This window comes from Melanerpes formicivorus, unplaced genomic scaffold, assembly GCF_026170545.1.
Source record: "Melanerpes formicivorus ecotype bairdi unplaced genomic scaffold, bMelFor1.0.p_v2 SCAF_11, whole genome shotgun sequence".
NCBI lineage: Eukaryota > Metazoa > Chordata > Aves > Piciformes > Picidae > Melanerpes > Melanerpes formicivorus.
This window is the reverse complement of record NW_027142363.1, coordinates 10,527,745-10,555,511: the sequence shown is the minus strand read 5'-3', so window position 1 is coordinate 10,555,511 and position 27,767 is coordinate 10,527,745. Positions and strand designations below refer to the sequence as shown.

The following is a 27,767-nucleotide window of genomic DNA, read 5'->3' as shown; positions in this document are numbered from 1 at the left end:
CCTACATTGTATAGCACTCACAGGAAACTAAACTTAGTGGTTGCTTGTCTGTGCCAACACAAAACTCCAACAGCTTTGAGCTTCTCTTGAGTAAAAAATCCTTTTATTTAAAGTGAAAACATTGGAAAAATGCAAGATAACCACTTGTCAGTGTGTCCAAGAAGCAAAATATATTCCTGCAGTTGTGTACAGTAGCTCCAGCATGTTGAAAACAGGATTTGCAGGTCTCTGCCTTCTTTTAGACCACCTGAAGACAGCTGCATGTAGTTAGAGCAGTCGCTCGTAGAACAGGAGATAGGCTTGTGAGCTCAGCACTTTTGCTGCAGACACAGCTTGCACGTGGGTATCGCTGATGTGGAACCACTGCCCTTTTACCGGTTCAGTTTCTAAAGCTGAGAAAGGAAGAATTCAGGAGTAAAAAGTTACAACAAGGAATCCAGGCAATTGCTGCGGTTACTGTTCTGCACTAAGAAACAATCTGTGAAACATTGGTAACTATTTACCTTGAGGAGATTGGCCTCGAAGGACAAGATCAGAGAGATTGTTGTTCATGTTTCTCATTTTAGCATAAGCAGTGTAGTGCCCAGACCTCATTGTTCCACTATGTTCAACAACTCCATAGAGAGAGTACAGCACTTTTGTTTCCCCTTCAGCTACATTCTGTAAAAGCAAAAGTTTAGCTGAGTTGGTTGGGTACTGGGGGTTTAAAGAAGGCTAAAATGTAAATGCTTCACTTTGCTGCTGCTGAAGGGAAAGGTGGACATTACTGATTCATGCAAGCACCACAGCTGTGATGACTGGAAGCACACCAACTTATATAAGATGCACCTGTGTAAATTGCAAGGTATCCGGGATTATCACAGAAAGTAACGTGAAGCTTGAGAAGTGTTCTGCAGATTCTGTATAGCAGCTTAACTGTGAAAGCACATTAGAACAGGAGTAAAGGAAATCTGATGGTTTCCCCACTTACTTTACACTTAGCTGTACAAAAAGGAGCCAAGTCTATCACTTCTGGAAACTTGATGTGCTTGTTAACCTTCCGCAGATTAAATCCACCCTTAGACAAAGCAGAGGCAAAACTCGTAATGTTAAAATGTAGCATACTGAACCCATGCCTACTCACTAAATGTTTAAGGATGAAGTTTCAACAATACCAAATTAACTTTACATTACACAAAAATGGGAAAAACATGACTCTTTTTTTTTCCCCTCCTCCAAGGCCCAAGGTTTTCCAGCATTACCTCCATGCCCCCCACATGCTGCACTGGAGTACAAGTTAAGATGGTTTTTCAGCTCACTCTAATGAGAACTTAATGGCTGATAAAGGGAAAATAAAATGAAATAAACCTCCCCAAAACTCCAAACAAACAAAGACAAACACCCAACCCTTTAATGTACTTATCTAACTATGAGGACATCTCTTGCTTCTCAGATACTGTAGTGATACCTAAGGATCTAACCTTACATTGCCAAGACTTGTTGTAACTTCTACTCCCACCTTTTTCAAACAATCTTCCAGTGTCAAACTGGAAAAACAACATACTCAATTATGTTACAGTCCCTTGGAATGGCCTACACACATTCATTTTCTCTGTGAAACATATCTGCTTAAGGTCATCTCCCTTATTTTTCAAGTATTTTGACCAAAATATGAACAGGGCAATAATGTCTCCCACCCCCATTGCTCTTCTCTTTCAGAAAAGGTAAAGCCCCAAGTTAAAAATTTTCCAACTGCTTGGAAAAAAGGTAAACCCTTTACTTCAGTGTCTAAAAAATAAGACCTAAGTTGCACTGCTTTCCATTCATTCCTTTTTCCGCCCCCCTTCCCTCAGTAAGGCTCCAAATCCTTTCTTCTTGAATTTCCTGATCTGTTTTGCTATATTCTCTTAGCAAGGGATCCTGCTCTGTCTGTACTGCAAGAGTCCATAAACTGTGGTAGTAGAAGGAAACAATTTTTACCAAAATATTGCTTAATACAGTAAGCAATAACAACAGTGAGGGAATATACTGCAAATAAGCTCACAAGACCATGTTTCCCAGATAAGTAATGGAATACTCTTTCAGGGACACAATCCCCAACTCCTCAAAGCTCACATAAACCTATGCTGCGCACCAATACTTTCCAAACCTTGGGAAAACAACCAAACCAACCCACAAACCAAAACAGACCTACAGGAAATGAAAATACATAGAATAGAATACATAGAATAAACTAGGTTGGAAGAGACCTTCAAGATCATCGCGTCCAACCCATCAACCAATCCAACCCACCTAAACAACTAACCCATGGCACCAAGCACCCCATTAAGTCTCCTCCTGAACACCTCCAATGATGGCGACTCCATATGCTAACATTAGTTCTAACTAAGCTAGTACTATGTGCAGATATATGTGTGTGTGTATGCATGTATATAAAACTGATACCATATTTTTGCAGTATCAGTCTGCACTTACCTGTTGAAACCTCTTCAAGTGAAGAGTCAAAACAGGAGGAGCAAGAGAGATGAGCATCTGTTTTCTGGCATTGGTATAAACATACTTCTTTTCACCTGCAGAAAAGAACACCACCAACGTCACAGCAAGAATTTATTCTCACTGTGTAACCTCTTACAATGTCCTCTACTACATCAACTGAGAAACCAAACATTCCCCTTTTTACCATCACGTTAAATGATGATCTGTACAGCAGCTGCCACCGTGCAGATCCCAGATCACAAAAAAACAACTGCTCACATCATGAGCAGTGTCAATACCAGCAGGGTGAATTCTTGCTTGCTCTCTACAACTCTAATAATCAGAAACTGCATGTGGCTTTTATTTGCCTTCCCAGAAACACGATTTCCCCATGACTGTCACAGCAGAATTGTCACATTTGAGGAGGAACATCAAAGTCACCTGCTGAACAGCTACTCCCTACATTCATCCACCTAATTTTTAGATTGAAATGTACTCTATCTTCCCACAAACCCAAACCCACTCCTCTCTACTCATTCTTTCACTCCTGAGGTATTCTGTACCCAAACCTGTGAACCTAGAGTTCTGCTTAGTTAAGAACTTGTATTGATCTGGGCAAAAAGGCTTCTCAGAACCTACCTACTGAATACTAGTTGAATTTGTCCAAGTTAAAGTTATACAACTATAGGGACTCCCACTTTACCCCACTCTCCCACCTCCTCTACCCACCCAAGCAGCAGTTAGAACACATTTAAAGTTTTCTCTTAAGAGGTAATTTGTCATACTTTTTATGTTCTTCTTTGGTCCATAATGCATTTGTGTACATACATCACAGAGCAGTTTATTGGTCTCAGTGAGTTTTTCGTTACGGGTGAACTGATACAAACAGTACTGGACTGAACCTTCTTCCAGGTTCAGATCCTCCCGGTTTGCAAGAGTACAAAATGCTGTTTCTGAATCTTCAGCTGATAATTCACATGTCTTGGTGGGAATAGTTTGAAGGTCATCTAAGGTACTCAAGACAGATTCAGCATTGGTACCCAGGTGTAGTTTTGAAAAGTCAGTGGCAAGATCTTCCTCATTTTCATCACCCTCAACTTTTAAACATAGGTTGTCAAGGCCATTGACCAACTTTGTAGGAGAATCTAAGCCATCCACAGGGAGATCCACGAGTGACTCATTTTCTACACACTCTTCTTCTGGCTTCCCTGTATTTTCATGCACGCTCTGAACTTCTGTACTACTTTCCTGTACACTCAAATTGTCTTCAGCTAAGCAGTGATCTCTGCAATCATTTGTTGACTCCTCTTCTTGCTTCACATCAGGAGTTTCAGAGTTAATTTCTGCTTCTGCTTCTCTGTTATACTCAACATCTTTTTCTGCCTGTTCAGGTGCACAGATATCTGTCAAGTGAATAACCTTTTCTTGAAATTTTTGCTGGCGGCGCTGGTTCTGCAAATTGGAATATGTAACATACAAAAACACAAACCACAGAACAGGTTTAAACAACATTTAGCATTTCTTACTGCTTCTCTATCAATTTTTATTTCAGCATGCCACAGATTTAATGGGTAGGAGGAATGAGAATAATCTAGGATTCAATGAGCAGAGGTGATGTATTGAATTTATCCTCCCTCACGTACAGTTCCCACTTCTCTTTGTTACACAGCATCTTCAAAATATAACTTAGGTTTAAGAAGACACAAAGAAAATCCTTTCTTATGTCTATTCTGTGACTACTCCTGTAGTCACTGACTGGAGAACAGCTTTTGGACACAAGCTAACTCTCTTTTGCACAGGCCACAAATTCCACACTCCTCCAGACACTACCTGACTCCCAGCACGGCAACTTTTTACTGCAAAGAAATAGACTGAATTGGTCTTTTCACACTTGTGCATTTGAGTGAGACTGTAAGTCCTTACTCCTCCCTCTAAACTGAGGAAGCAAACAGAATCTCTCCTAGCAGCATTTGCAAATGCTTCATGAATAAAAGGGAAATAGTTACCAAAACCAACCTTGGCTTGTTTTTTGGCCTGTTTCTTTGCTTTTTTCTGAAGGTGCTTACTTGGACCGGAGGGCTCATCTCTCTGCTTAAGATAACAGTCATTGTTTTTATCTTCTTCATCTTCAGATTCCTTTTCTTTGGTTTGTTTAACATTTCTCTCTTTTGTAATTTTGACTTTCTACAAGAAAAAAAAATTAAATTAAAAAAAAAAAGAAGAAGAAGAAGAAGAAGAAGAAGAAGAAGAAAGCCAGAAAACCCCCACAGAAACAGAGATGCTGCAGGAACAGTGTGGCCAGCAGGAGCAGAGAGGTCATTCTGCCCCTCTACTCAGCACTAGTTAGGCCACATCTTGAGTCCTGTGTCCAGTTCTGGGCCCCTCAGTTTAGGAAAGATGTTGACTGGCTGGAACGTGTCCAGAGGAGGGCAACAAAGCTGGGGAGGGGTTTGGAGCACAAGCCCTATGAGGAGAGGCTGAGGGAGCTGGGGTTGCTTAGCCTGGAGAAGAGGAGGCTCAGAGGAGACCTTATTGCTGTCTACAACTACCTGAAGGGAGGTTGTAGGCAGGTGGGGGCTGGTCTCTTCTCCCAGGCAGCCAGCACCAGAACAAGAGGACACAGTCTCAAGCTGCACCAGGGGAGGTTTAGGCTGGATGTTAGGAAGAAGTTCTTCATAGAAAGAGTGATTGCCCATTGGAATGTGCTGCCCAGGTGGTGGAGTCACCACCACTGAAGGTGTTTAGGAAGAGAATGAATGGGGTGCTCAGTGCCATGGTTTAGTTGATTAGATAGTGTTGGGTGATAGGTTGGACTTGATGATCTCAAAGGTCACGTCCAACCTGGTTAATTCTATTCTATTCTACTCTATATAATAAAGTGTTTTCATACAAGCAAACAAAAACTAAGGCAAAAAGCAAGCATGTACAATTTCTTACCTGATCATCTAGTAGAGGAAGTGACAAATCAAGGAAGGACTCATGGACCAAGGATACCTTTAAATAAATGTTCAAAAATCCAATTTAATTTTGATTGGAAATGGCTGGCTCTCTATCAATAGGCTTATTAATATGCAGTCTTGTCTGCATTTAATGCACATTTACACTTCTGCATACAAATTTAAAACACACCTGATTTATCTTCACAAACAGCTATCCGTGACCAAAATCTAGCAGTCATACCACATGAAAAAGCAAGAAAGACTTTCACAAATTTCAGTTTTCTACTGGCTAGAATGTGAGAACCCAATTTAGGGTATATGGGCTCGCTACCTGCAATCTGTCATGACATTCCTCTATCCCACTTGCTAACAATTAATTATTTTCAGGATGCATTATCCCAACAGTACCTTGTTGCCTGGAGAATAGTTAAGTAATCCTGCAGTCATCCCAGTGTAGGCAAGGCAAAAACCTAACCATTTGATGAAAACAAGGGAAAGCCCCTGGCAGCATACTGCTGGTGGCAGAACAATGAATACACTCTAATCTACACCACTGGAAGGTGTTTACTAGGGAACTGAGAGTGATTTCTTCTGGCACAGGCAGCTTGCTGCTGCTGACCTCTTTTGTTGGAAGGCTTCTGAAAAGAAGGTAAGTGAAGACAAGCCACGGCTCTCTTTGAAAAGCATGCAGCTAGTCAACACTTAAAAGTTTGACTGAAGCAAACCTCTTAAATGTCTCTTATTTCTACATCAAGTTACTTTGGGGTTCTCTTGCAGATTACATGAAATTATACTCTAAGCTACTCAAAGCAGGCAGTTTACTTACAGTTCTGCATTCCTCACACATAATTGTACTGGTTAATTCTCCACCGAAGATTCGGTCTACAAAACTCTGTATTCCCTTTTTCTTTTCATATTCTGCGAGTTGACAAAGCAGACAGTAAAGTTAGTATTACACACAATATACTGGCAACCAACTCAGTTGTGGCATACTGAATAGAATAAAAAGAGCAAGACACATGATGGAACATGCTGGCCTGCTCTTGTTTCCCCAGGAAGTACAGCAAGATTCTTAACTAAGATTCTTTTGTGTAACGCTTGCAGAAGACAGCTTGATTGAACCAACACCTTTACCACTTTCTCAACTCAAAAACATTTATCTGCTTTCTCAGAAGTACTGTGTGCCAGTAAGAATCACTGCCTTCTCTCAGGATTTAAATTGAGTGTCTGAACCTAAAAAATAAGCACCAATTTTTGTCTGTATAGGTGTCCTACATAAAAACCCCACGGTTTCCTCAAGTTATATTTTCAGTATGGTACACAGTCTGAATTTAAACTTGCCTTTCATCTTCTAACCTAAGTCATGTTGAGTTTAAGAATTCTTCCATTAAAATAGAATAGAATAGACCAGGTTGGAAGAGACCTTCAAGATCATCACATCCAAACTATCATCCAACACCACCTAATCAACTAACCCATGCAACCAAGCACCCTGTCAAGTCTCCTCCTGAACACCTCCAGTGATGGTGACTCCACCACCTCCCTGGGCAGCCCATTCTGAAAACTCACTATTATTAATTTTTTGTTTGACTTTTTACTTTCATGGCTCTATCAAAATATATTTCATAGTATAAGTGGAGACTTTCATGCAATGGATTTGACTCTGGAGAGCTACATTAACATTACAGTCTGAGCAGCTTTTTGTGTGTCCTTCTGTTTGTCATTTCTCAGCATCTGATCAGCCAGATGAGAAGAGTCAGATAGAATAGAATAAACCAGGTTGGAAGAGACCTTCAAGATCATCGCGTCCAACCTATCATCCAACACCACCTAATCAACTAACCCATGTAACCAAGCACCCTGTCAAGTCTCCTCCTGAACACCTCTAGTGACGGCGACTCCACCACAGTGGGCAATCTCTGTGTAAAACTTCCTCCTGACCTCCAGCCTAAACCTCCCCTGGCACAGCCTGAGACTGTGTCCTCTTGTTCTGGTGCTGGCTGCCTGGGAGAAGAGACCAACCTCTGCCTGTCTACAACCCCCTTTTCAGGTAGACAGCAATAAGGTCACCCTTGAGTCTCCTCTTCTCCAGGCTAAGCAGCCCCAGCTCCTTCAGTCTCTCCTCATAGGGCTTGTGTTCCAAGCCCCTCACCAACTTTGCTGCCCTTCTCTGGACACGCCCCAGCAAGTCAACATCCTTCTTAAACTGAGGGGCCCAGAACTGGACACAGTACTCAAGATGTGGCCTAACCAGGGCAGTGTACAGGGGCAGACTTAACTGATACAAAAAAACCCCCTACCAAACAGTAGGGGAACAACGGTCATTACGACTGAATAAACTGTTACTACACTAATCTGCTAATATTGTCTTACATAATATTTGCAAGATTAAATATTATTTATTAATCAAATTATTAATAATTAAATTAACTTTTAATATTTCTAGAATCAGCTCACACTTAAGACTGTTAGGAAGGAGAAGCCACCAAGTTCAGGCTTTTAACTAAGCAGATGAACACTATTCACAGAGATACAGATGTATTCCAGGTGGCACAAAGGTGTACAATTAGCCATGTGTCTTTTAGCTGGCATTTCTAGTATGTAATCCAAAGAAACAGATTTTCAATGACCACAACATCAGTGACTGTTTTACCTTTAATTTTCTTTTTAAGTTCTTCTTCATTCTCTTTGTTAGAGTCAACCAGTGTCTTCAGTATTCCAACACTTATTTGCTGAAAATTTCAAAATAAAAGCACACTGTAAAATTTCCTAAACTAACTCAGTTAGCTAGCACACTTTACCAAACAGGATTTGGTTGGTTTTGTTGAGTTTTGGGGCTTTTAAGGGAAAGGGTTTACCTTAACCAAATAAAAGAACCAATACAAATAACAAATGCCTACAGAGACAAATAAATAGTTCCTGTGGATATTAAAAATATAACCAAGTGAGAATCGAGTCTGGGACTTAACACTGCAATTAGTATGTAAGAAAATCCATCCAAGGATGAAACACTTTCCCAAATTTAAACTGGAAAATAAAAATATCCACATGTGAGCCTTCAGGCATTTCAGAAGATAAAAAAAAATAAAAGCTCCAAACCCACTTTTTCCTGTAGAAGTGTTGGACAACCTACTTCTGAATGACAACAGACGAATAGAATAGAATAGACCAGACCAGGCTGGAAAAGACCTCAGAGATCAAGTCCAACCTATCACCCAACACTATCTAATCAACTAAACCACGGCACCAAACGTCCCATCCAGTCTCCTCGTAAACACCCCCAATGATGGTGACTCCACCACCTCCCTGGGCAGCCCATTCCAATGGCAAATAAAACTTTCTGTGAAGAATTTCTTCCTAACATCCAGCCTAAACCTCCCCTGGTGCAGCTTGAGACTGTGTCCTCTTATTCTAGTGCTGGTTGCCTGGGAGAAGAGACCAACCTCTGCCTGTATACAACCTCCCTTAAGGTAGTTGTAGAGAGCAATAAGGTCTCCCCTGAGCCTCCTCTTCTCCAGGCTAAGCAACCCTAGCTCCCTCAGTCTTTCCTCATAGGGCTGTGCTCCAAACCCTCACCAGCTTTGTTGCCCTTCTCTGGACACGTTCCAGCAACTCAACATCTATATTAGAAGTGTTGAATTAATCAAAGCAAGCAAAGCTGAACCCTTCTACTGGATTTTATTAGAAGGGCATAGAGAATAATCAGTATACAACTTCCCCAAAACACAGAAAATATCATTACCTTAGAAACTTAAACACTGTGTTCAATATATGAAAGAGATATAGGCCACAAAGTTTTTTCAGAAGTTTTGTTAAGCTGTGAGAGTCATACCTGTAGTTGCTCCTTCACAACCCCAACACTCAGAGACTGCCCACTTCTACAACTCTGTTGCTAGTGTGCTTCAATTGAATGCTACGGGCAGCACAAACCACTCTACAGAGGCTGACTTACCTCAGAAAGAGCTCTCTCCCCTCAACGGAGGGGAAAATCTTTGTCTGTGGTATGAAGAAGAAAGGTATGCACAACTATGAAATTAGCACTCACTTGGATTTCTTCTGTTCTCATTCCATCAAGTAAGTAACGAAGCAATTCATGGCTGTCTTGCTGCTGGTAACCTTTAAACCTTATTGCTCTGTTTAAACAACAATTGTGAAGTGTTAACCAAACTTAGAGATAGACAAAGTAAAACCAATTCAAATCAGACACAGAAGAATGAAGGCTCAAGCAAATATGCATAGAAAGTACATGTTAACTTTCTAAAAATATGAAGCTAGCTAATCAGAATATGCCACAAGATGAATATCTCTCATCTTGCTTTTATTCATTTATAGTTTCCTCTTAACATGTTCTGAAGTAAGAGGATAAAGTAGTATATCAATTCTATATGCTCTGATGTGAGCTCAAGATGAAAATAAGGGAGAAAACTGACCCTCATTTTAAACAACCAACTTTTTTCATATCATGATGTACAATTGCACAGATACTCACTTTTTACAAACCTGAGCAAAAAGTTCCTTAGGAGTGACTACCCCTTTTTTAGTCTCTTGCATTTCTGTCAGGAACTGATACATGGCTAATGTCAAAGGACCTGGCTGATCTAGTTTTACCAGCTGAGGCTCCTGTTTTAAACAAAAGCAACAAAGTTGTTTTGCCTTAATTTCGTGAAAGATCCTTCTGGAGCAAGTTTTTCCCCTTATCTAAGCATTTCAGTTCTTGAAAACATTGCTGTAAAATACAATACACACACATCTAAAGTGGCAATAAGTTAACCTGACCAAAACCAACCCACCTATGGATTCTCACGATACCAAAGCACTGCGCTAAGCATCATGAATTATTTATAGCTTAGTTGCAGCTATAGATTTCTTGCTTTTATTAGGAAAACACATTTATTCAAATGCACAACCCTTCTTTCCCATTGAAATCTCTAACTGTAACAGCAGGTGCATTATAAAGTTAGTGCTGCAGACACCTGCTAGCTTCCTATCTTGCATTTAGCTGTGGTGCTATAGCAGACTTACACATTTTCACGCCTTAAAACAACTTAACCATAATGCCTAAGTACTCCTTTGATGACAACCAGTAGTTAAGAGCACTGAATCACTGCCCTTTTGCTTTGAATCCAAGTCCTCTGCTGACTTCAGAAGTGGAAGCAGCTTATGGGTGGAGCTCCCACCGAATTTACACCTTAATTTTGTTAGTATTTAGATGAAATGGATTTAAAATCCACAGGTGAGTATTGCTTGTTTCATCAAGAGAATTGAAGGGTGGGAAGAAGCACCATGGAAGCTGAAGATTTATACCATGGATAATTCAGGTGACTCAATTTTCACTGTTGCATCAGGCATTTTAGCTTCTTTAAGCAGCTCCCTCAGAACTGGAGTTTGTGATAAATTCTGCAGGACATAAAAGAAAGGAGAAGATTGGCAACTGGGTAACAAGAGAAAGAGCAACTGTGTTCCTCCCAGCAGGCAGGAATTTGCAGCAACCAGATTAAGAGCATTTTATTTTTCCCAAACACAGAACTAGAGTGGTAAGTACCACTCTAGCATAAATGCTAACAGTGTTTAACAGGTAAAAATACATTCTACACCTCTAATGGGACTTGCAAGAGTCCTCTCTATATATTACTTAGGGTGCAGGAACCCTAAATATACTATTCCTCTACAGACTGATCTTCTGCCAGTCTGTTTACTAATGCCTGTTTCTAAAAATCAAAAGGTAAGATGAAGTGTGTAATCTTTGCTTGGTTTAAAATATGTATTAAAAAAAATAATAAATCAAACTGTTTATTAAAACCTGCAAGCACAGTGGGAATTTCACTCAGGTAAAGCTTCAATATCAACAACCAAAGAAAATAAGAGTAACTGCCAGTTTCAACATACATGAAAGAGCAAGTTTATTCTATTCAAACACTTCCCAGCTTAGCAAGACACACAAGATGGCAATGCTATATGCTCCTCCTGTTAAGATTAACTTCTATTTGATTTCCTACTGCCAAGGGAGACATTCTTCTTTCCACTAAACACCCAGAATCTTGGGGGACTAATTTCTTATATTCTAAGAGGTCAGCAAGGTTAATATGTCAGACTACTTTAGATTTTTTACTAAACTAGGAAGTTGACTCGTTTAATCTGCATCAGTGAAAGATGCCATCCCTCAAAGGCAAGTCAGTGTGTTGTATTTTCCCTCAAAGCAAGTCTGAACCTGCACCTCCATTTTTTTCATATTTCTTTGGGCCAACACATTATTTTCAGGAAGACTCCATCATTGCTGGCAGATTGTGCTGTTGTAAAACACTGAGGGCAGGGTTGACATGGGCTGGGTTGTTTGGATTTTTTTGCTCTTTGAAGTTTAAGCAGCAGCAATAACTACCATACCTGCATCACTGCATTGAAGAAACATGTATTCCCCAAGTTACTAAGTCCTTTCACGGTCACTTCCGAGCTAGTACTTGAATGAGAACTCTCTTCTTTAAGTGAGATTTCTTTTTCTTGCTCATTTTTGCTGTCCTTTTCTACTTTTTTGTTTTCAAATTCTTTGTTCTCTTCTTGTTGCTTGACTGAAATAGTGAAAAAGACAGTACATTAGGAGTGAGCTAGGACCAAGTTATTACAGGCAGCAGAAACCTATGCTGTTTAAAACTTTAACACAAGATAATTAATTCTGTAACTGTGTAAATTTAACACTACTGGTTTAGATTTAAAACTGGCTGTGTAAAAGAGTTAAAAAACAAAATAAACAAAATGGAACAACCACCACCAAAAAAAATTAAATATAACCTCAGATCAGTGTGCATGTTAAATGTGCAACTTGGGCCACAAGCCATTCACATCAACAAACTCTGAAACCTTCATTCCTGTTTCAAAGTCACCTATGTTAGGGCTTCTGAGATAATCTCTCTTTTAACACGGCACTGTTATCTGAAATTAAGTGCACAAGCCTCCCACTGTCAAAGCATGTTCATTTCATGAGCTTTAAGATGAAGCTGGAAGGTTTATATTCTCCAAACCATTTTCCACATAATTAATTTGGTGTACAGCTCAAAATTTCAATTACCTGTTTGCTAAAATCATAAGGAACTTCTGGCTAAGTTTTAGAATAAAGCTCACACCGGTTCTGCCAGCTTGACAATCTACTATTGATTAGGTTTCTGATAAATAGAGATGTAAGCCAAAACAAAGTAATGCCAGCTTGGAAAAAGCAAGGAAAACAGGCAATAGAGATGGACAAGATGCAGATGGCCAACAGATGCAATACCTTGAAGGGACAACAACTGCACCCAGATATTCATCTATTTTCCACTTCAAGCCTGAGAAGATAATTTTGGCAACCAATATGAAGTTTAAATATTAGACATATGTGTAGAGATGTATTTGGGAAATGCTGATCAAAACCATTCACAGGTTCTGATCCCTGTGGGAAAACCTCAACTGATTCCAGAACAAATATTCAGAGACTCAAATATTCACTTGACATTGCTATGTGGTTATGATGTATTTCCCAAGGGGCCAATACTTTCACCAGTGTAAGATAGTGTTGGAGTTTTTGATAGCCATAAGTTATAGCATTTATTTTTATATGCAGATTGTTCCAAGTTTTCTAGTGAATATGCCTTATTTACACAATAGCAAAACTGGTTCTGTATAAGGAACAAGTGTTTGCTGGGTTTGTTTCCTTTTAAACAGACACAATTTGCAGATAGACTGTAGGCCAAACATGCTATTTTAGAGTTCTAAATCCATGGCAGCTCAGCTACTTATACTAAATCTGCAGACCCAGCAGACAAAACTTTTATACTCCCTCCATCAGAAAATGTGCCTCAACACCTGGACACTTTGTTATTTCAGCTGACACATTCACAACTACCTAGAAAAATACTTTCTTAAAAAACAAATCAAATCATCCCTAGGTAATGATAACTTTCCTTCAGAACTCATCACAGACTGTGCAACTGATGAATAAACAGAGCACTTCTAAGTACTGAAATTCAGCTCCTTCCTCACAGAACAACTGAACACTACGTATTTTAAAATGGCACAGTAAAACTGTATTTCTTTTTCTTCCTATTCCTCTATTTCTGGTCTGCAAGTTTAGGAGACATTGAGCAACATCCTGGTCCAATTAGGTCCATATTACTTATGCTATCAGAATTCTGACAATTAACACAGGAAAAAAAGAGAGAAAAATAAAAAGAAAAAGAAAGATATTAGCTTTTCACTTTACCATGCAAAAGTTAAATTTAATTTAGTTTATGTTCTGCATTTACAGTACTTTATACTGGACTGAAGGGGGCCTACGGGAAGGATGGAGAGACTGTTTACAAAGGCCTGCAGTGACAGGACAAGGAGCAATGGTTTGAAATCAGAGCAGAGCAGATTTACATTGGATGTTAGGAACAAGTTCTTTACTATGAGGGTGGTGGAACACTAGAACAAGTTGCCCAGGGAGATGGTTGAGGTCCCTTCCCTGGAGATACTCAAGGTGAGGCTCAACGAGGCCTTGGGCAACCTGGTCTAGTTGAGGATGTCCCTGCTGACTGTGAGGAGGTCAGACTAGATGACCTTTGGAGGTGCCTTCTGGACCATTCTATGACTCTATGTCTTTCTGATTTACTGTATGTGTACTGTAATTACTTACCTGCATGCAATGAGTCAGTACAAACTTGTTTTCTAATGCAATCCACAGTCTGGCCCAGTCGGCTCTTAGCATCATATGGAACTTCATTATCACACATGTAACACCTGTCTCCCCCCCCAACAAGGAAAAGCAAGGAATTAGTCCTACCTTTTTTTCCCTACCGTTTACAAATCAATATACAGATTTATAAAATGACAAGGCCTATTTTAAGATTTAGAAGTCTTAGAGTTCACCCTACTTCTGATCAAGAAAATAAAAGAGTTTAAAAACCTATCTTTGCTAAACTATTTCAGTGGCCAAAGGTTGCAATTTACAAATATAAATTACAGTCTTAAGAGATGTGCATAGAAACCTTGTTGCAAGAAAAATAAATGCAGGGTAAAATTTACAAACATAAATAAATAAATAAATATCAAGAGAATAGGCCCTAAAGGAAATTACATAGGAATGCTACAGCAAAAAAAATACTGTGAGTATTCTAGCCTAGCAAGCCCTTCATTATATTTAGAGTGGATAAGAAATAAGTAAGTGCCTTCCATTAGTCCTGCACGCTTTTAGCTACTCTTCCATTGCTGATACAAAACTATTTCTCCCATTATGAGCAAAGAATTACATGAATTGGACACTAACAGCAAGCTCAGGGAAGCGCTGGAGTCACCATCCCTGTAGGTGTGAAAAACCATGTAGACTAGGGACATGTATTAGCAGGCATGGTGGTGCTGGTGTCACAGTTGGACTTGATGATTTTAGAGGTCTTTTCCAATCTTAATGATAGTAAGATTCTAATCTGTTTTAAATGAAATTGTAAGAGAAGCTGCAGTGATAAACAATCACACAAAGGTAAAATTTTGCCAGAAAACAGCTGAAGTAGAGTTGTGTGCACCAGCTTGGTCGTTTTGCCCAGTCAGCTCTTTGAAGAGATGACAACAGATATTGAAGAGAACGCAAATATTTCGGCACTTTGTAACACACTGCAGTTCGGAGGCACAAATTAATTTGGCAGATTGCAGGATTACTGTTAAGTCAGACTGTTTTCTGGTATCAAACACAGAGGTCTGCAGCAAAGTGCTTCCCTGAATCTCTAGCATCCCTGGAATTAGCTGCAATTTTAACACTTCCTCATATCCCACTAAAAAACAATACCACAAACACAATAACAAAACCAAAACTGTCTCTTCCTAAACACCTCCAGTGATGGGGACTCCACCACCTCCCTGGGCAGCCCATTCCAATGGCAAATCACTCTTTCTATGAAGAACTTCTTCCTAACATCCAGCTTGAGAGTGGCTTGAGCTTGATTAGATAGTGTTGGATGATAGGTTGGACTCAATGATATCAAAGGTCTTTACCAACCTGGTTAATTCTATTTTATTCTATCCTATCCTATTCTATTCTGTTTCCATGTGTCTTGGAATTCTGACCAAGCAAAAGCAGTAAAATAGGAAGTCAAGGGCATTTACTAGTTGGTTGATTTCATCTTCAATCATGAAAAATTTCTAATTATGCATTTTACAAGAAACTAATTCAGCAAATCCCAGCAAAGACTGCTGGGATTTTCATGTGTGGACTTCACAAAGAAAAGAATATACAAATTCTATTTCAGCCTCTGTTGCCCTCTAGCTGTGTCTTGTAACTGCTGCCTGACAAACTCACCACACACTCCAGTTGTCCAAACTGAGAACCAAACAATGAGGGTCTGATCTTGGTGTTGTAGAATGCTTTAAAGCATGCTGTTCTTGAGAATTTCTGCCACAGCCCTACAATGTTGATAAACACAAGTGTCACAAAATCCAGTGGTCTATCAATTACACATACATAAAGTCAGGGTACAAACACAGCATTAAAATGAAAACTTCTTAATTATATTGAACTAATTAGGATGAACAGATAGATCTCTATATCAAAACACTTCTTTCCAAAGAGACAAAGGTAACTTACTGGGTGCATAATGCCTATAAAGTTGCCCAGGGACTGAGCATTTAATCTACAAATTCCATTTTGAACAGCTTGAAACACAAAATAGAACAGACACTTACTCAGCATTCAAAGTTCTAAGTCTAACAACCTACTGTGAACAGAAGGTGTTACTGTAAAGATCAAATTAGAAGCATTAACAGGCATTTTTATTTTCTTACCAAAATAATTTATACTTTCCTAGAAAGTAAGTCCTCAAGATGGTGTTCTAGCCTTAAGCCTGATAAATGCCATTGTGCCAAGCTGCCACTGTGCCAAGCTTCCAAGTACTTTATTAACAATTTAGAGCAGACATTTTTTTAATCACACTACAGGATAAAAAAAAAAAATCATTTATCTAGCACCAACTTTAAAGCTAGTTTAATTAGAAGCTCTCTTGTTCCAGTGCTTTATGAGGTACTGAAAGATATTAAGACAAATTAACAACAAAACAAGAGATACCCTATGGCCACATTTTAGACATAACCATATCGAAGGGCTTTCATCAGTCTCCTCCTCAGATTTTTCTTGTGTCTTATTGTCTGCCTGGCAGTCCTGGCAAACGTGCCACTCCACATTTAGCAGTGCCTTTTTCAGATGGCCTTGCTCCAATCCTTTACGAACATGCTTGCACACTGGTTCTGCAAAACAAAAAGGACAAGAAGCATGTAGGGATCATAACAAATGCAAATATCAAAGGAACAGGTAGCAAGCCAAAAGCTAGGACAGCCTTTCTAGAGGCAAAGAAACACTGACAATTTAGCAGATGTTCCAGAAAGAAACCCCAATCACAATGTAGGGATCACACTGCTGCAGCCTAAACTTCTGCATTACTACAGAAAAAAACAACTAAAACACCCCAGCATGTCACTCACATCTACACCCAGGCAGAGAAATTCACCCAACTTTTGGATACAAACCTATCTACTCTGTCAGGCTGTGGTTCCTATTGACTGTGGCAAGATTTCCACACTTCCTAGAGAGCAGCCACAGACCACTACCATGGTTCTCAGTCGCCAAGGCAGCACCTGGCTGGTCTATAAAAGTGAAGATTGTGGAGGTTAAGCTTATAGCTGCCGCAGTGAAATTATGCAGCAGACTATTGTGAAAAACGAATGGTAGAGTCCTCCTATCCATATCATTGGAATGTGCTGCCCAGGGAGGTGGTGGAGTCACCCTCACTGGAGGTGTTTAGGAAGAGACTGGATGGGGTGCTCGGTGCCATGGTTTAGTTGATTAGATAGTGTTGGATGATAGGTTGGCCTCAATGATCTCGAAGGTCTTTTCCAACCTGGTTAATTCTATTCTATTATCACTTCACACAGCACGCTTCACCTCACTTAGAGCTGCACCTTCTGGGCCTGGTGCAAACTCCACCTATTTAACCAAACTCTGCTAAGGATGGTTACACTGAGAACAGGCATCTCTTGCTAAAAGCTACTATCAGAAGCTTTAAATCTTATTTCTTTGCCATTTTACTTTTAAGGTCATTGGTTACAGTCTCGCTTCTGCAAAAAGAACCTGTCTGTAAGCCTAAGTCATGTACAGAGAAACTGACTGACAGATGATGCAAGCGCAAACTGATCCAGGCTGTTTCAAATATAAAATGAGGAACATTAATTTTTCCCCAATTTTTCTGGGTGTTGGTTGGTTGGTTTGGGGGTTTTTGGTTGGGTTTTTTTGACAACCTCAGTTTCTGAGACATTCAGTGAACCGTAGGGTGATGATCCTATTTGCGGTTACAAGCAGCTAAGTTTGCAACTACAAGGTCAAACATCTGACAGCACAGAGTTACTTCCAGTCAGAAAAAATCACAGAGTAAACAACTCTTGCTAAAAAAAAAATGCTGGATGTACTTTTTGGGAAAAAAAAATCGTATTTTTGTGAAACTATTATTAAGAAGACTTACATTAACTGTTTACAAAATTCGACTGTCCAAAGTCCTCTGGTACAGAAGCATTTTTATTACTCAGCATAACAGATCTGAACCTATCTTTGTTGAGGTCAAAGATTGCAAGATTACAGGCAATACTACAGACTCAAGCCAGCAAACTCTTTATGAACTGAATATGGTGAAAAGTTTTGCACCTACAGTTCTGTGTGTGCCCAAGATCATCGTATTTCACCACAGTACAAACGCTGGCCAATAAGAAACAAGTTCAGTAAGGACAAGCGTAGAGTCCTGCATCTGGGGAGCAATAACAGAATGCACCAGCACAGTCTAGGAGTCATCCTGCTGGAAAGCAGTTCCATGGAGAAAGACCTTAGGAGTCCCAGTGGACAGCAAATTATCTATGGGTCAGCAATGTGCCCTTGTGGTCAAGAGGGCCAATGGGATCCTGGGGTGCATCAAGAAAAGTATACCCAGGTCTAGACAGGCTCTCCTCCACCTCTACTCTGCCCTGGTTAGATCACCCCTGGAATACTGTGTCTGGTTTTGGGTTCCCCAGCTAAAGAGAGACAGGGATCTGCTAGAGAGAGTCCAATGGAAAGCTCTGAGGATGACTGCAGGAGTTGAACAGTTCTCCTGTGAAGAAAGAGTGAGAAAACTGGGGCTATTTAGTCTTGAGAGGGGATCTTATCAACATCTATAAATATCTGAGAAGTGGGTGTCAAGATGAAGGTGATGATCTCTTTTCCAGTGACAGGACAAGGAACAACATGTACAAGGTAGAACAAAGGAGATTCCACCTAAATATGAGAAGACACTTCTCTTTGGATAGGTTGACAGAGCACCGGATCAGGCTGCCCAGAGCAGCTGTGGAGTCTCCTTCTATGGAGTCTTTCAAAACCTGCCTGGATGCAATCCTGTGCAGCCTGCCTTAGGCGATCCTCCTCTGGCAGGGGAATTGGACTAGATGATCTCTAGAGGTCCCTTCCAACCCCTAACATTCCATGATACTGTGAAATGCAGATAGTCACAGCAAACATTGATCTTGACTCCAGCAGACACAAAAACAACAAACACCAACAAAACCAACCAACCAACCACCAACAAAACCCCAAAGCCTAAAAAACACAATAGGCAGAAGCTACCACAAGACCAGGATAACCAGGAAACCAAAGAAGAGTAAACTTGAGTTTAAAATAAATGGGCCAGCAAATCAAGTCTCATGGCTAAAACTGCAGTATGCTCATTCCCAGATCAAACTCCTCTTCCTGGTCAGAATCAGCAAAATCATGGGCAAGACACAACAGGAGGAGAGGAAGAGAAAGAGGAAGATGTTAAAACCAAAAAACACTGTGACTAGAGAGCTAAGGTGATGAAGGTCAATACTAAGTTAGCTGCTAGTGCAAAGACAAGTGACACACAAAAAAATAAATCCCAGCAAGTTCAAATCACAATCTTTTTTGCTGAAGAGAGAATCTTCTGCAATAGAACCTTCATTGGGAAAAATGCTCCTTAAAGCTATTACAAGCTGAGCAGCTGACTCTACAAACTCATTATATTAAGGAATTTAATCTGATTCAACATGATCTGTGTGTCAGTAAAGAATTCTGTGTCTGCAAAGAAGTGTCGTGGGTTTACTGGAAACCAGAAAGTAGTCCTAGTTTTCAAGATAGGATTATTTTTTCAGCACATTCAGTGAAGCAGCAACACTAATGCCTCTTGGCAGACTTCGATTTCAATTACACAATCCAACACTTTGCAAATGAGACTTCAAAGCCAGTGACTACTGTAAAGGCCTTCTAATATTAATGAATTTTCAGGTCCTTTTTGAAGTTAAAACAAACATTAGGACCACAGATTTCTCTGAGGAAACATACTCAGCCTACCTGAAGGCTCATCAGACTGTGACGTTTTGTCTTTGACGCGTTTCTTCCCCATATTTGCAGTCTGTAATTTTTCTTACAGGGAACGGTGACCTAGCAAAGAAAAACAGTATATTAGGAAGCAGGTTTTGGGTCTGCTGGTTCATTGCTAAACAGTAAGTTTTTTCTGGGGTAAAGATGCCCCTCGACATGAAAATCACCAGCATGAGCACAGAGAAAATAGCAACCTAACCACAGAACTAAACAATGACTATATACTTACAAGACAGAATAAGCCAAGAAAGCCATCAAAAGTGCTAGTAAATATAAATAATGACTAACTAAGGGCAGCTTTTTAAAACTAAAAGATGTCAGTAGTAGCTGTTATATTATTTAGAAAGCAAGCTGGTCTAAACCCCCAGTACACTGCACTGGTTAGGCCACACCTTGAGTCCTGTGTCCAGTTCTGGGCCCCTCAGTTTAGGAAGGAGGTTGACTTGCTGGAACGTGTCCAGAGAAGGGCAATGAAGTTGGTGAGGGGTTTGGAACACAAGCCCTATGAGGAGAGAGTGAGGGAGCTGGGGTTGCTTAGCCTGGAGAAGAGAAGGCTCAGGGGTGACCTTATTGCTCTCTACAACTACCTGAAGGGAGGTTGTAGTCAGGCGGAGGTTGGTCTCCTTCCCAGGCAACTAGCACCAGAACAAGAGGACACAGTCTCAGGCTGTGCCAGGGGAGGTTTAGGCTGGAGGTTAGGAAGAAATTCTACACAGAGAGAGTGATTGCCCATTGGAATGGGCTGCCTGAGGAGATGGTGGAGTCACCATCATTGGAGGTGTTTAGGAGGAGACTTGACAGGGTGCTTGGTTGCATGGGTTAGTTGATTAGGTGGGTTGGATAATAGGTTGGACGCGATGATCTCAAAGGTCTCTTCCAACCTGGTTTATTCTATTCTAAAATCTAGGTAGTTTATTTTGACACTTTCAAAAGAAAATGATTATACTTGAATGTGAAATAATTGTAGCTGTTGCACAGGAAAGATTGCAGCACGAATTATAAAAATTAAAGGATTTAAACCCTTAAATCAAAAGCATTGTACAGAGAAAAAAGATGGGAGACTTAAGTATCAAACATGCTATAAATCTTCAGGACTTGTACTTCAGCTAACTAACAACCACAGGCATTTCAGGAAAAAGAATTAGGTTTGTTCCAATTAAATCTGGAAGTTTTTTTTGCAATTCCAATCTGTCAGTTTTCCTTAATGCAAATTCCTTCTGGGTCTGACACATGCAAATACTCAAAAATATTTGGAAACAGACAGACCCTTGTAGCGTGATCTACCGCTAAAAAATCCTACAAGAAGTGCTTGCCTACAAAAAAATTGGTTACTGCACATATGGCAAGACATTTTTAACGTCTAGCCTGTAGCTCCTGCAAGGTTCTGCCTTATCTCATAAACAATCATTCAAAAAGATCAGGTAAACTTGAAAACTGACGTATGCCATACAACGGAAAACACGCAAACTAAAAAGGTTCAAAGTCTATGTAGTCTCATGCAGCCTTTGCAGGCTGGCCTAACCCTGCTGTCCATCCCTTACGTTAGCAAAGCAGTAAGTCTGACCTGTAATATTTCTCCTTTCTAAATAATTTCTTAGTTCACAGTCAGCAGCACACCAGCCATAGAGAACAGCTGCCTGCACGGAGCTGTCACAGCCGAAAATCAAAGCCAGCTTAACAGAATGGAAGAAATCAGAAGGAAGTTCTTCACAATGAGGGTAGCAAACTACTGGACAGGTTGCCCAGAGATAAAGTGAAGGCCCCATCCCCAGAGATATTCAAGGCCAAACTTGATGGAGCCCTGATCTAGTTAAAGATGTTCTTGCCCACTGCAATGGGGTTGGGCAAGTTGACTTACAGGTACCTTCCAAACTGATGTACCCTATGATTCTATAAATTAGAGAAAAATGAACAGTTTGACACAAGAAGACTTTTGGTATGAAAAACTTTTTAGAAAGATGTTTTTAGGGCAGATTATCCATCTGTTAAGTGACAGGTAGGCAGCCACTTCATCGGGAGTGGAATTAGTCACCTTTTGCAACTTAGCATTCAATTTGCTGACAAACACCAGCTCATCTAACAAACTGCCTCTACAGTGCAGCATTCCACAGGGAGCTACACGATTTTGTAAACCACTCTAAACCCTTAAATTCCTTTCCAAACTGACGCTGCTCCTGACAAGAAAGAAGAACAGCTATTTAAATTAACCCACGCTGTGTGTGGACAGACTTGTCTGACGGGCTTGTCACCAGCCTGTTCCACGCAACAGCCCACACCAGGTAAAAACCTGCACAGCCCCATAGCTGGCGCAAAACGCGACATTTGTATTTATTTCTTTTAAACAAGGCAGAGGGCTCCACAGACGACAAAACGTGACACGGGGAAAATGACCACAGCGGCAACGCCAGGGAAACTGTCGGGGAGGGATGGGAGCCTGCCCGGGCAGCAGGCCGGGCCTCAGCGGCCCCGCCGGCCACCTGTTGCAGGGGCGCGCCGGCACTTCCTCGCTGTAGGGCAAGGACGGGGAGCAAGTGTGCCCCGAAAACGCAGCACAACCCGGCTGAGGTGCTCGGCTAAGCGCGGCACGGCCAGCATGACCCACGTGCTCCCCGTCCCCGCCGCCACGGAGCGCACCATGCTGCACCGCCCCGCCTGCTTCCGATTGGTTCGCGTCCGACCCCCGCGCCTTCACTGACAAGCGCCGCAGCCAATAGGGAAAGCCAAGTGTCCCCGCCGGAGCGGAGATTGCAGATCGTCGGAAGACCGACTCCCGGCGCAGTGGAAGAAGGGCGGCCGTGTTAGGTAGGAGAGTGACAGCAGTACTAGGGCGCTTTCATCCCTCACCTGCCGGTGCTGCGGAATGAACAGCTTGGTGGCGCATGGCTCCGTCTCGGGGCAGCCCGGTAGCTTCACCTCATCCCCAGTCGGTTGAGCGACGGTGACCGGCTGCCACACGCTCTTCCGGCGCGTTGCATTGTGGGCCCGTGAGGACACGGCCGGGAAGACAACGGGGGTGGGGACGTGACCGCGCATGCACGGGCACCTCGCACCTCCCCTTCCGCCTTCCGTCCCGCGGGGTAACCGGTGCTAGACCCAGGGTCTTGGGTGTGCGTTCCGGCCTGGCTGGTTTTGCTCGGTGGAGTCTCCGGGCGCGCAGATCGCCGCCTCTGCGGCCTCAAAGTGGCAGAGGCGGCTGCGATCCAGATATGCGGCCCTGTGAGGGAGAAATGTATTTACTGACACACGAGCACATCTTGTCCCATCTCAGGTCAGTGGAAGTCTCATGGGCTGGAGAATCGAGATGATTTACGTGGGGGCAGTTAGTGAACTTTGTCCCATATTAAAGCACTATTTTCCTTTCCCAGTTTCTTCTTTACTTAGGAAAAAAAACAGAAATGAGTGACCGAGAAGCAGCTGAGATACAAGTTTCGGAACTGGATTTACTCTCTAGCATGTTTCCTTACGAGGAGGAGTTCGTTGTGACTGACCAGCTGGCTGTGGCGGAACTAAAACACTATGTTGAAAATGAGTCTGCAGAGATCCCCTCTTCCAAAGTTCAGTTTATATTGAATGTAAAGCCAGAGGTCTCCAATGCCTCTATGGTATTGTAAACACCTTTTTTATGCTTTTCATTTTGTTGGATTTTAGGTCTTATCTTGAATTGAGTGTTTGTTCGTGTCTTTTAGGTGGAATTCTCTATGTCCTGTGCTTTACCATTTAAATACCCAACTGTTCTACCAGAAATTACTGTGAGGTATGATATTAAAAATACAACTAACAAGAATATTTAGAAGCTATTATGTACTATATAAATGCATTGATAATAGAAAAAAACTCCAAGCCAGTCATTTTTGAATAGTTTACTGTCAGGCCAGAAGGACAACAGTGCTGAAGGAAAAAAAAAGGCTCCGTGATAATGATTTCTCTGACGTCCAGCAAATTAGTGATAAAAATCACATAGAATCACAGAATGTTAGAGGTTGGAAGGGACCTCCAGAGATAATCAAGTCTAATCCCCCTGCCAAAGCAGGATCACCTAGGGCAGACCACACAGGAATGCATCCAGGCAGGTTTTGAAAGTGATCTCCAGAGAAGGAGACTCCACAGCCTGTCTGGGCAGCCTGTTCCAGTGCTCCATCACCCTCACCTTAAAGAAATATTTCCTTGTGTTGAGGTAGAACCTCCCATACTCTAGCTTGTACCCATTGTTCCTTGTCCTATCACTGGGCACCATCAAAAAGAGACTATCGCCATCATCCTGCAATTGTCCTTATAGCTCTCTGTTGGACTCTCTCCATCAAATCCCTGTCTCTTGAACTGGATGAGAAAAAGTGTGGAGGAATGTCATCTTCTGTACAGAAGGGTTAGATATAGATGTTATTCATGGGTTTTATGCTCAAGAAGTGAGACTGTTAGCTGTTTTGATAAGGCTTAAATTAAAGAAATTAAAAGTTAGCCAATGGTCTTATGCATCCTTCGTCAAATTGCTGTTACTCCAAGGTTTCTGTTAACTTCATTGGAACATTTCTGTTTCAAGAAGTAGCCTTACATGTTACTGGAAATTAGTTCAGCTACCATACTTATATTTCAAGTACCACCTTCTTGATTTTGATTTGGAGATTTGCAGTACTACATGTGAATACAAGTGTTAGCACACCAATGAAACGCTAATTAAGACCTTTTTGTAGCTAGTTTGACTTAAGAATCAATAGCAAGTGCCTGCCATCTAAATATGGCCTAATTTTTTTTAAGCTTGAAGTAAAACTGTTTGAAAAACATGCTAAATTGTAAGCAAACTGTTTGAAAAACATGCTAAATTTTAAGCCTATTACAACTGCTTTTTCTTTTCTTTAGGTCAACCTTTTTAAGCCGTGCTCAGCAGATTCACCTGAACTCTGATCTCAAAACATACTTGATGCAAAACTGCAATGGGGAGCCCTGCATGTTGAGTGCAAGGGAATGGGTTAAAGACCATGCAGCTGCTTACATTGACAAAGAGCTTTCAGCTTCCTCAGTGACAGCATCAAATGCCCTGCAGTCAGAAGATAGCACCTTCACTCGATTGTGGATCTATAGCCATCATATTTACAACAAGCAGAAAAGAAAGAATATTATTGACTGGGCCAAAGAGCTCTCTCTGTCAGGGTTTTGCATGCCTGGGAAACCAGGTGTTGTTTGTGTGGAAGGTCTACAAAGTAGTTGTGAAGAGTTCTGGTTGAGGTACGTATTTCTTCCTACTTAAATGCCATTAGCAGTTAGAATAATATGTTTGGAGTTGTGTACATGTAAAGTGGGAAATCCAACCACCTTCCAACCTATAAAGGTCTGCAAAATATTTGTGTTGAGTATTTACAGCTCTGAATATCCACTGTAGTTGTCTGCATCAATCAAAGCTGCTAGTACCATATGGTGCACATTTATTCCTGTTTTACCTTCCACCGGTCTTTATTTGTATAGTGATGGACTGCAGTACTCCAGTTGTGCTAGATCAGTATGCTGCTAAATCACTTTACATTCATCTTTTATTCTGCTCCCATCATTTATATTTTGGTTGGTGCAGACCACATGGACATTGTTATTTGGTTATAATGGGTATGATCATACGAGAATTTTTAGCACAGATAAGACAGAAGTGAGCACTGAAATTGGAACCACATGGAAACAAATGGAACAAATGGAATCTACTGACTTTTGGGATAATAGCTATTTTATAGTATTTTCTAAAGCAGGATTTATTTTATTGCTAGATTCATCATTTTCCAATTGCTTCCAGAATAAGAAGATTAACATGGAAAAGAATTCTCATTCGGCACAGAGAAGATGTTTCTTTGGAAGGTGGAGGACATGCTGAGATTCAGAAACACAGAAAGTTCTCCACTTTGGAAGAAAAATGTTTTGATGCACATGGTGCCAGAGGGAATCATATGGATTTAGGACAACTATATCGGTTTTTGGAAGAAAAAGGTTGTGCTGATATTTTTCAAATGTACTTTGGGGTTGAAGGGCAGTGAAGGGATTGAAGATCACCACGGGTCCAAGTGCCTCGTAACAGATTCCTTAGCTGATCTGCAACAGTTGATCAGAGAGAGAATTAATAATTTGTGGTTTATATGATGAATCCAGATGTCAATGAAAGCAAATACCCAGTGAAATCCTGAATAATGAAAATTACTAGATGATTACCGGTTTTAAGGGCATTTAGGGTATATACATAACTACAGTGGAAGAAAGTATGTATAATAACCTTCCAGGCACTTACAGAATTGTAGATGAATGGCTGGAATTGCATTACAGATAATTGCTGGAAATAAAATACAGCAGAGAGGAAGCAGTCCCAGAGGCTCCTACAGTGTGTGGAGGATAATTTGGTTTCAGCTGTTAAAGAGAATGACAAATGCTTCTACAAGTACATCAGCAACAAAAGGAGGACTAAGGGGTATCTCTGTCCTTTATCGGTTGCAGGAGGGAACATAGTGGTCAAGAATGAGGAAGCGGCTGAGGTACTCAATACCTTCTTTACCTCAGTCCTTAGTAGTAGGACCAGTTGCTCACTGGATACCCATCCCTCTGTGCTGAAAAATAGAGATAGGAAGCAAAAGGAAGCCCCCATAGTCCAAGGGGAGATGGTTAGTGCCCTGCTGCACCATTTACACATACACAAGTCTATGGGCCTGGATGGCATCCCAAAATTACTGAAGGAACTGGTGGAAGTGCTCACTAAGCCATTTTCCATCATTTACCAGCAGTCCTGCCTACGTGGGGAGGTCTCAGTTGACTGAAGATTGGTGAATGTGATGCCCATTTCCAGGATGGGATGGCAGGAGCATCCTGGGAACCTGTCAGTCTGACCACAGTGCCAGGATAGGTCATGGAGCAGCTCATCTTGAGTGCCATTATGCAGCATGTCCAGGGCAAACAAGTGATCAAGCCCCATCAGCATGGGTTCATGAAGAGCAGGAGGTGAGTGTTGGTCTCTTCTCCTGAGTAACAAGTGATAGAACAAGAGAAAGTGGTCTCAGGTTGCAGCAAGGAAGGATTAGATTGGATATTAGAACACACTCACTGGAAGGGTTAGGCTCCTTAGGTAAATCTCCATCCATATAGGTGTTTAGACGACACACAAATGTGATGCTGAGGGACATGATTTACCACCAGACTTGACAGAGTTAGATAATGGTTAAACTCGATGGTCTTAAAGGTCTTTTCCAACCAAAGTGATTCTATAATTCTATTCTAATTAAAATGAATGAGTGTATGGGTAAGAAGAAACAAAAGTGAAGTGTGAATATCTCAAGAAAGGACATGTGATGTTTACATTATATCTTACTGTTTACATACACTACATGAAGACTTTTTAAATGTTTTTTACTTTCTAGCTGAAAATAGCCATGAGATTCATGTTTTATTAAAAAAAAAAGAACAGGTTTGTAAAAGTCTTGTTCATGCAAACAGGATGAGCTCAGCTGCCTACTCTGAGGCACAAGAATTTTCTATGGATAAAATTTTCCATAGGTAAAAGGCATACTATGATGGTTCCACTACACTACTGGTCTGTTTACTCAAATGAAAGCAGAAACTTTCTGAGGATTGAGCTCCCTTACAGTACACTCCAAACTAGTAAAAGTATTTTCAACCTGTGGAGTTCGTGGGTCTGTAGTCCACTGATGTACAGTGCCTTACCCTGCCTATGCTTCTGAGTCTGGACTCAGAAAGTGAAAGTGGTTATCACTGAATATTGGGTTGCTTCTGATGCCAATTTCTGATTTTCTGATTATTTTCTGTGTAGATCTGGTAAAATTCCCAACATGGTGATGTGTGGTACAGATTTGGGCACTTTCCACAGTGATTTCATTTGACAAGTGCAGATTTGCTTCTAATTTGAAACTGCCATATCTTAAGCCCTTGTCAGTGTACAAGAATACCACAGTTCAATAAAGGCCTCACAATACTCTTGAAGTCTCTGCACTTTTAAG

General features: G+C 41.0%; 2 protein-coding genes across 3 annotated transcripts; one reads left to right on the top strand and one right to left on the bottom strand.

Annotated features, from left to right (window-relative positions):
* Positions 1-65: 65 nt before the first annotated feature.
* Positions 66-22,779, bottom strand: USP16 (ubiquitin specific peptidase 16). Its single transcript, XM_068144479.1, has 18 exons — positions 22,639-22,779; positions 19,765-19,854; positions 16,450-16,628; positions 15,688-15,791; positions 14,035-14,138; positions 11,775-11,956; positions 10,698-10,790; positions 9,883-10,013; positions 9,439-9,526; positions 8,047-8,125; positions 6,220-6,311; positions 5,392-5,448; positions 4,471-4,638; positions 3,240-3,906; positions 2,455-2,549; positions 971-1,057; positions 504-660; positions 66-392 (listed from the first exon to the last, which is right to left on the bottom strand). Exons 2-18 carry the CDS (start codon positions 19,814-19,816, stop codon positions 268-270), a joined length of 2,460 nt encoding a protein of 819 aa, XP_068000580.1. The 5' UTR covers positions 19,817-19,854; positions 22,639-22,779; the 3' UTR covers positions 66-267.
* RWDD2B (RWD domain containing 2B) lies at positions 22,774-27,767 on the top strand. 2 transcript variants are annotated; one of them, XM_068144481.1, is made up of 6 exons: positions 22,774-23,062; positions 23,160-23,396; positions 23,481-23,548; positions 24,649-25,014; positions 25,568-25,758; positions 26,538-27,767. In XM_068144481.1, exons 2-6 carry the CDS (start codon positions 23,190-23,192, stop codon positions 26,567-26,569), a joined length of 864 nt encoding a protein of 287 aa, XP_068000582.1. In that variant the 5' UTR covers positions 22,774-23,062; positions 23,160-23,189; the 3' UTR covers positions 26,570-27,767. The 2 variants fall into 2 exon arrangements, with proteins under 2 accessions (XP_068000582.1, XP_068000581.1); XM_068144480.1 differs by having other exon boundaries at positions 22,781-23,062; positions 25,568-27,767.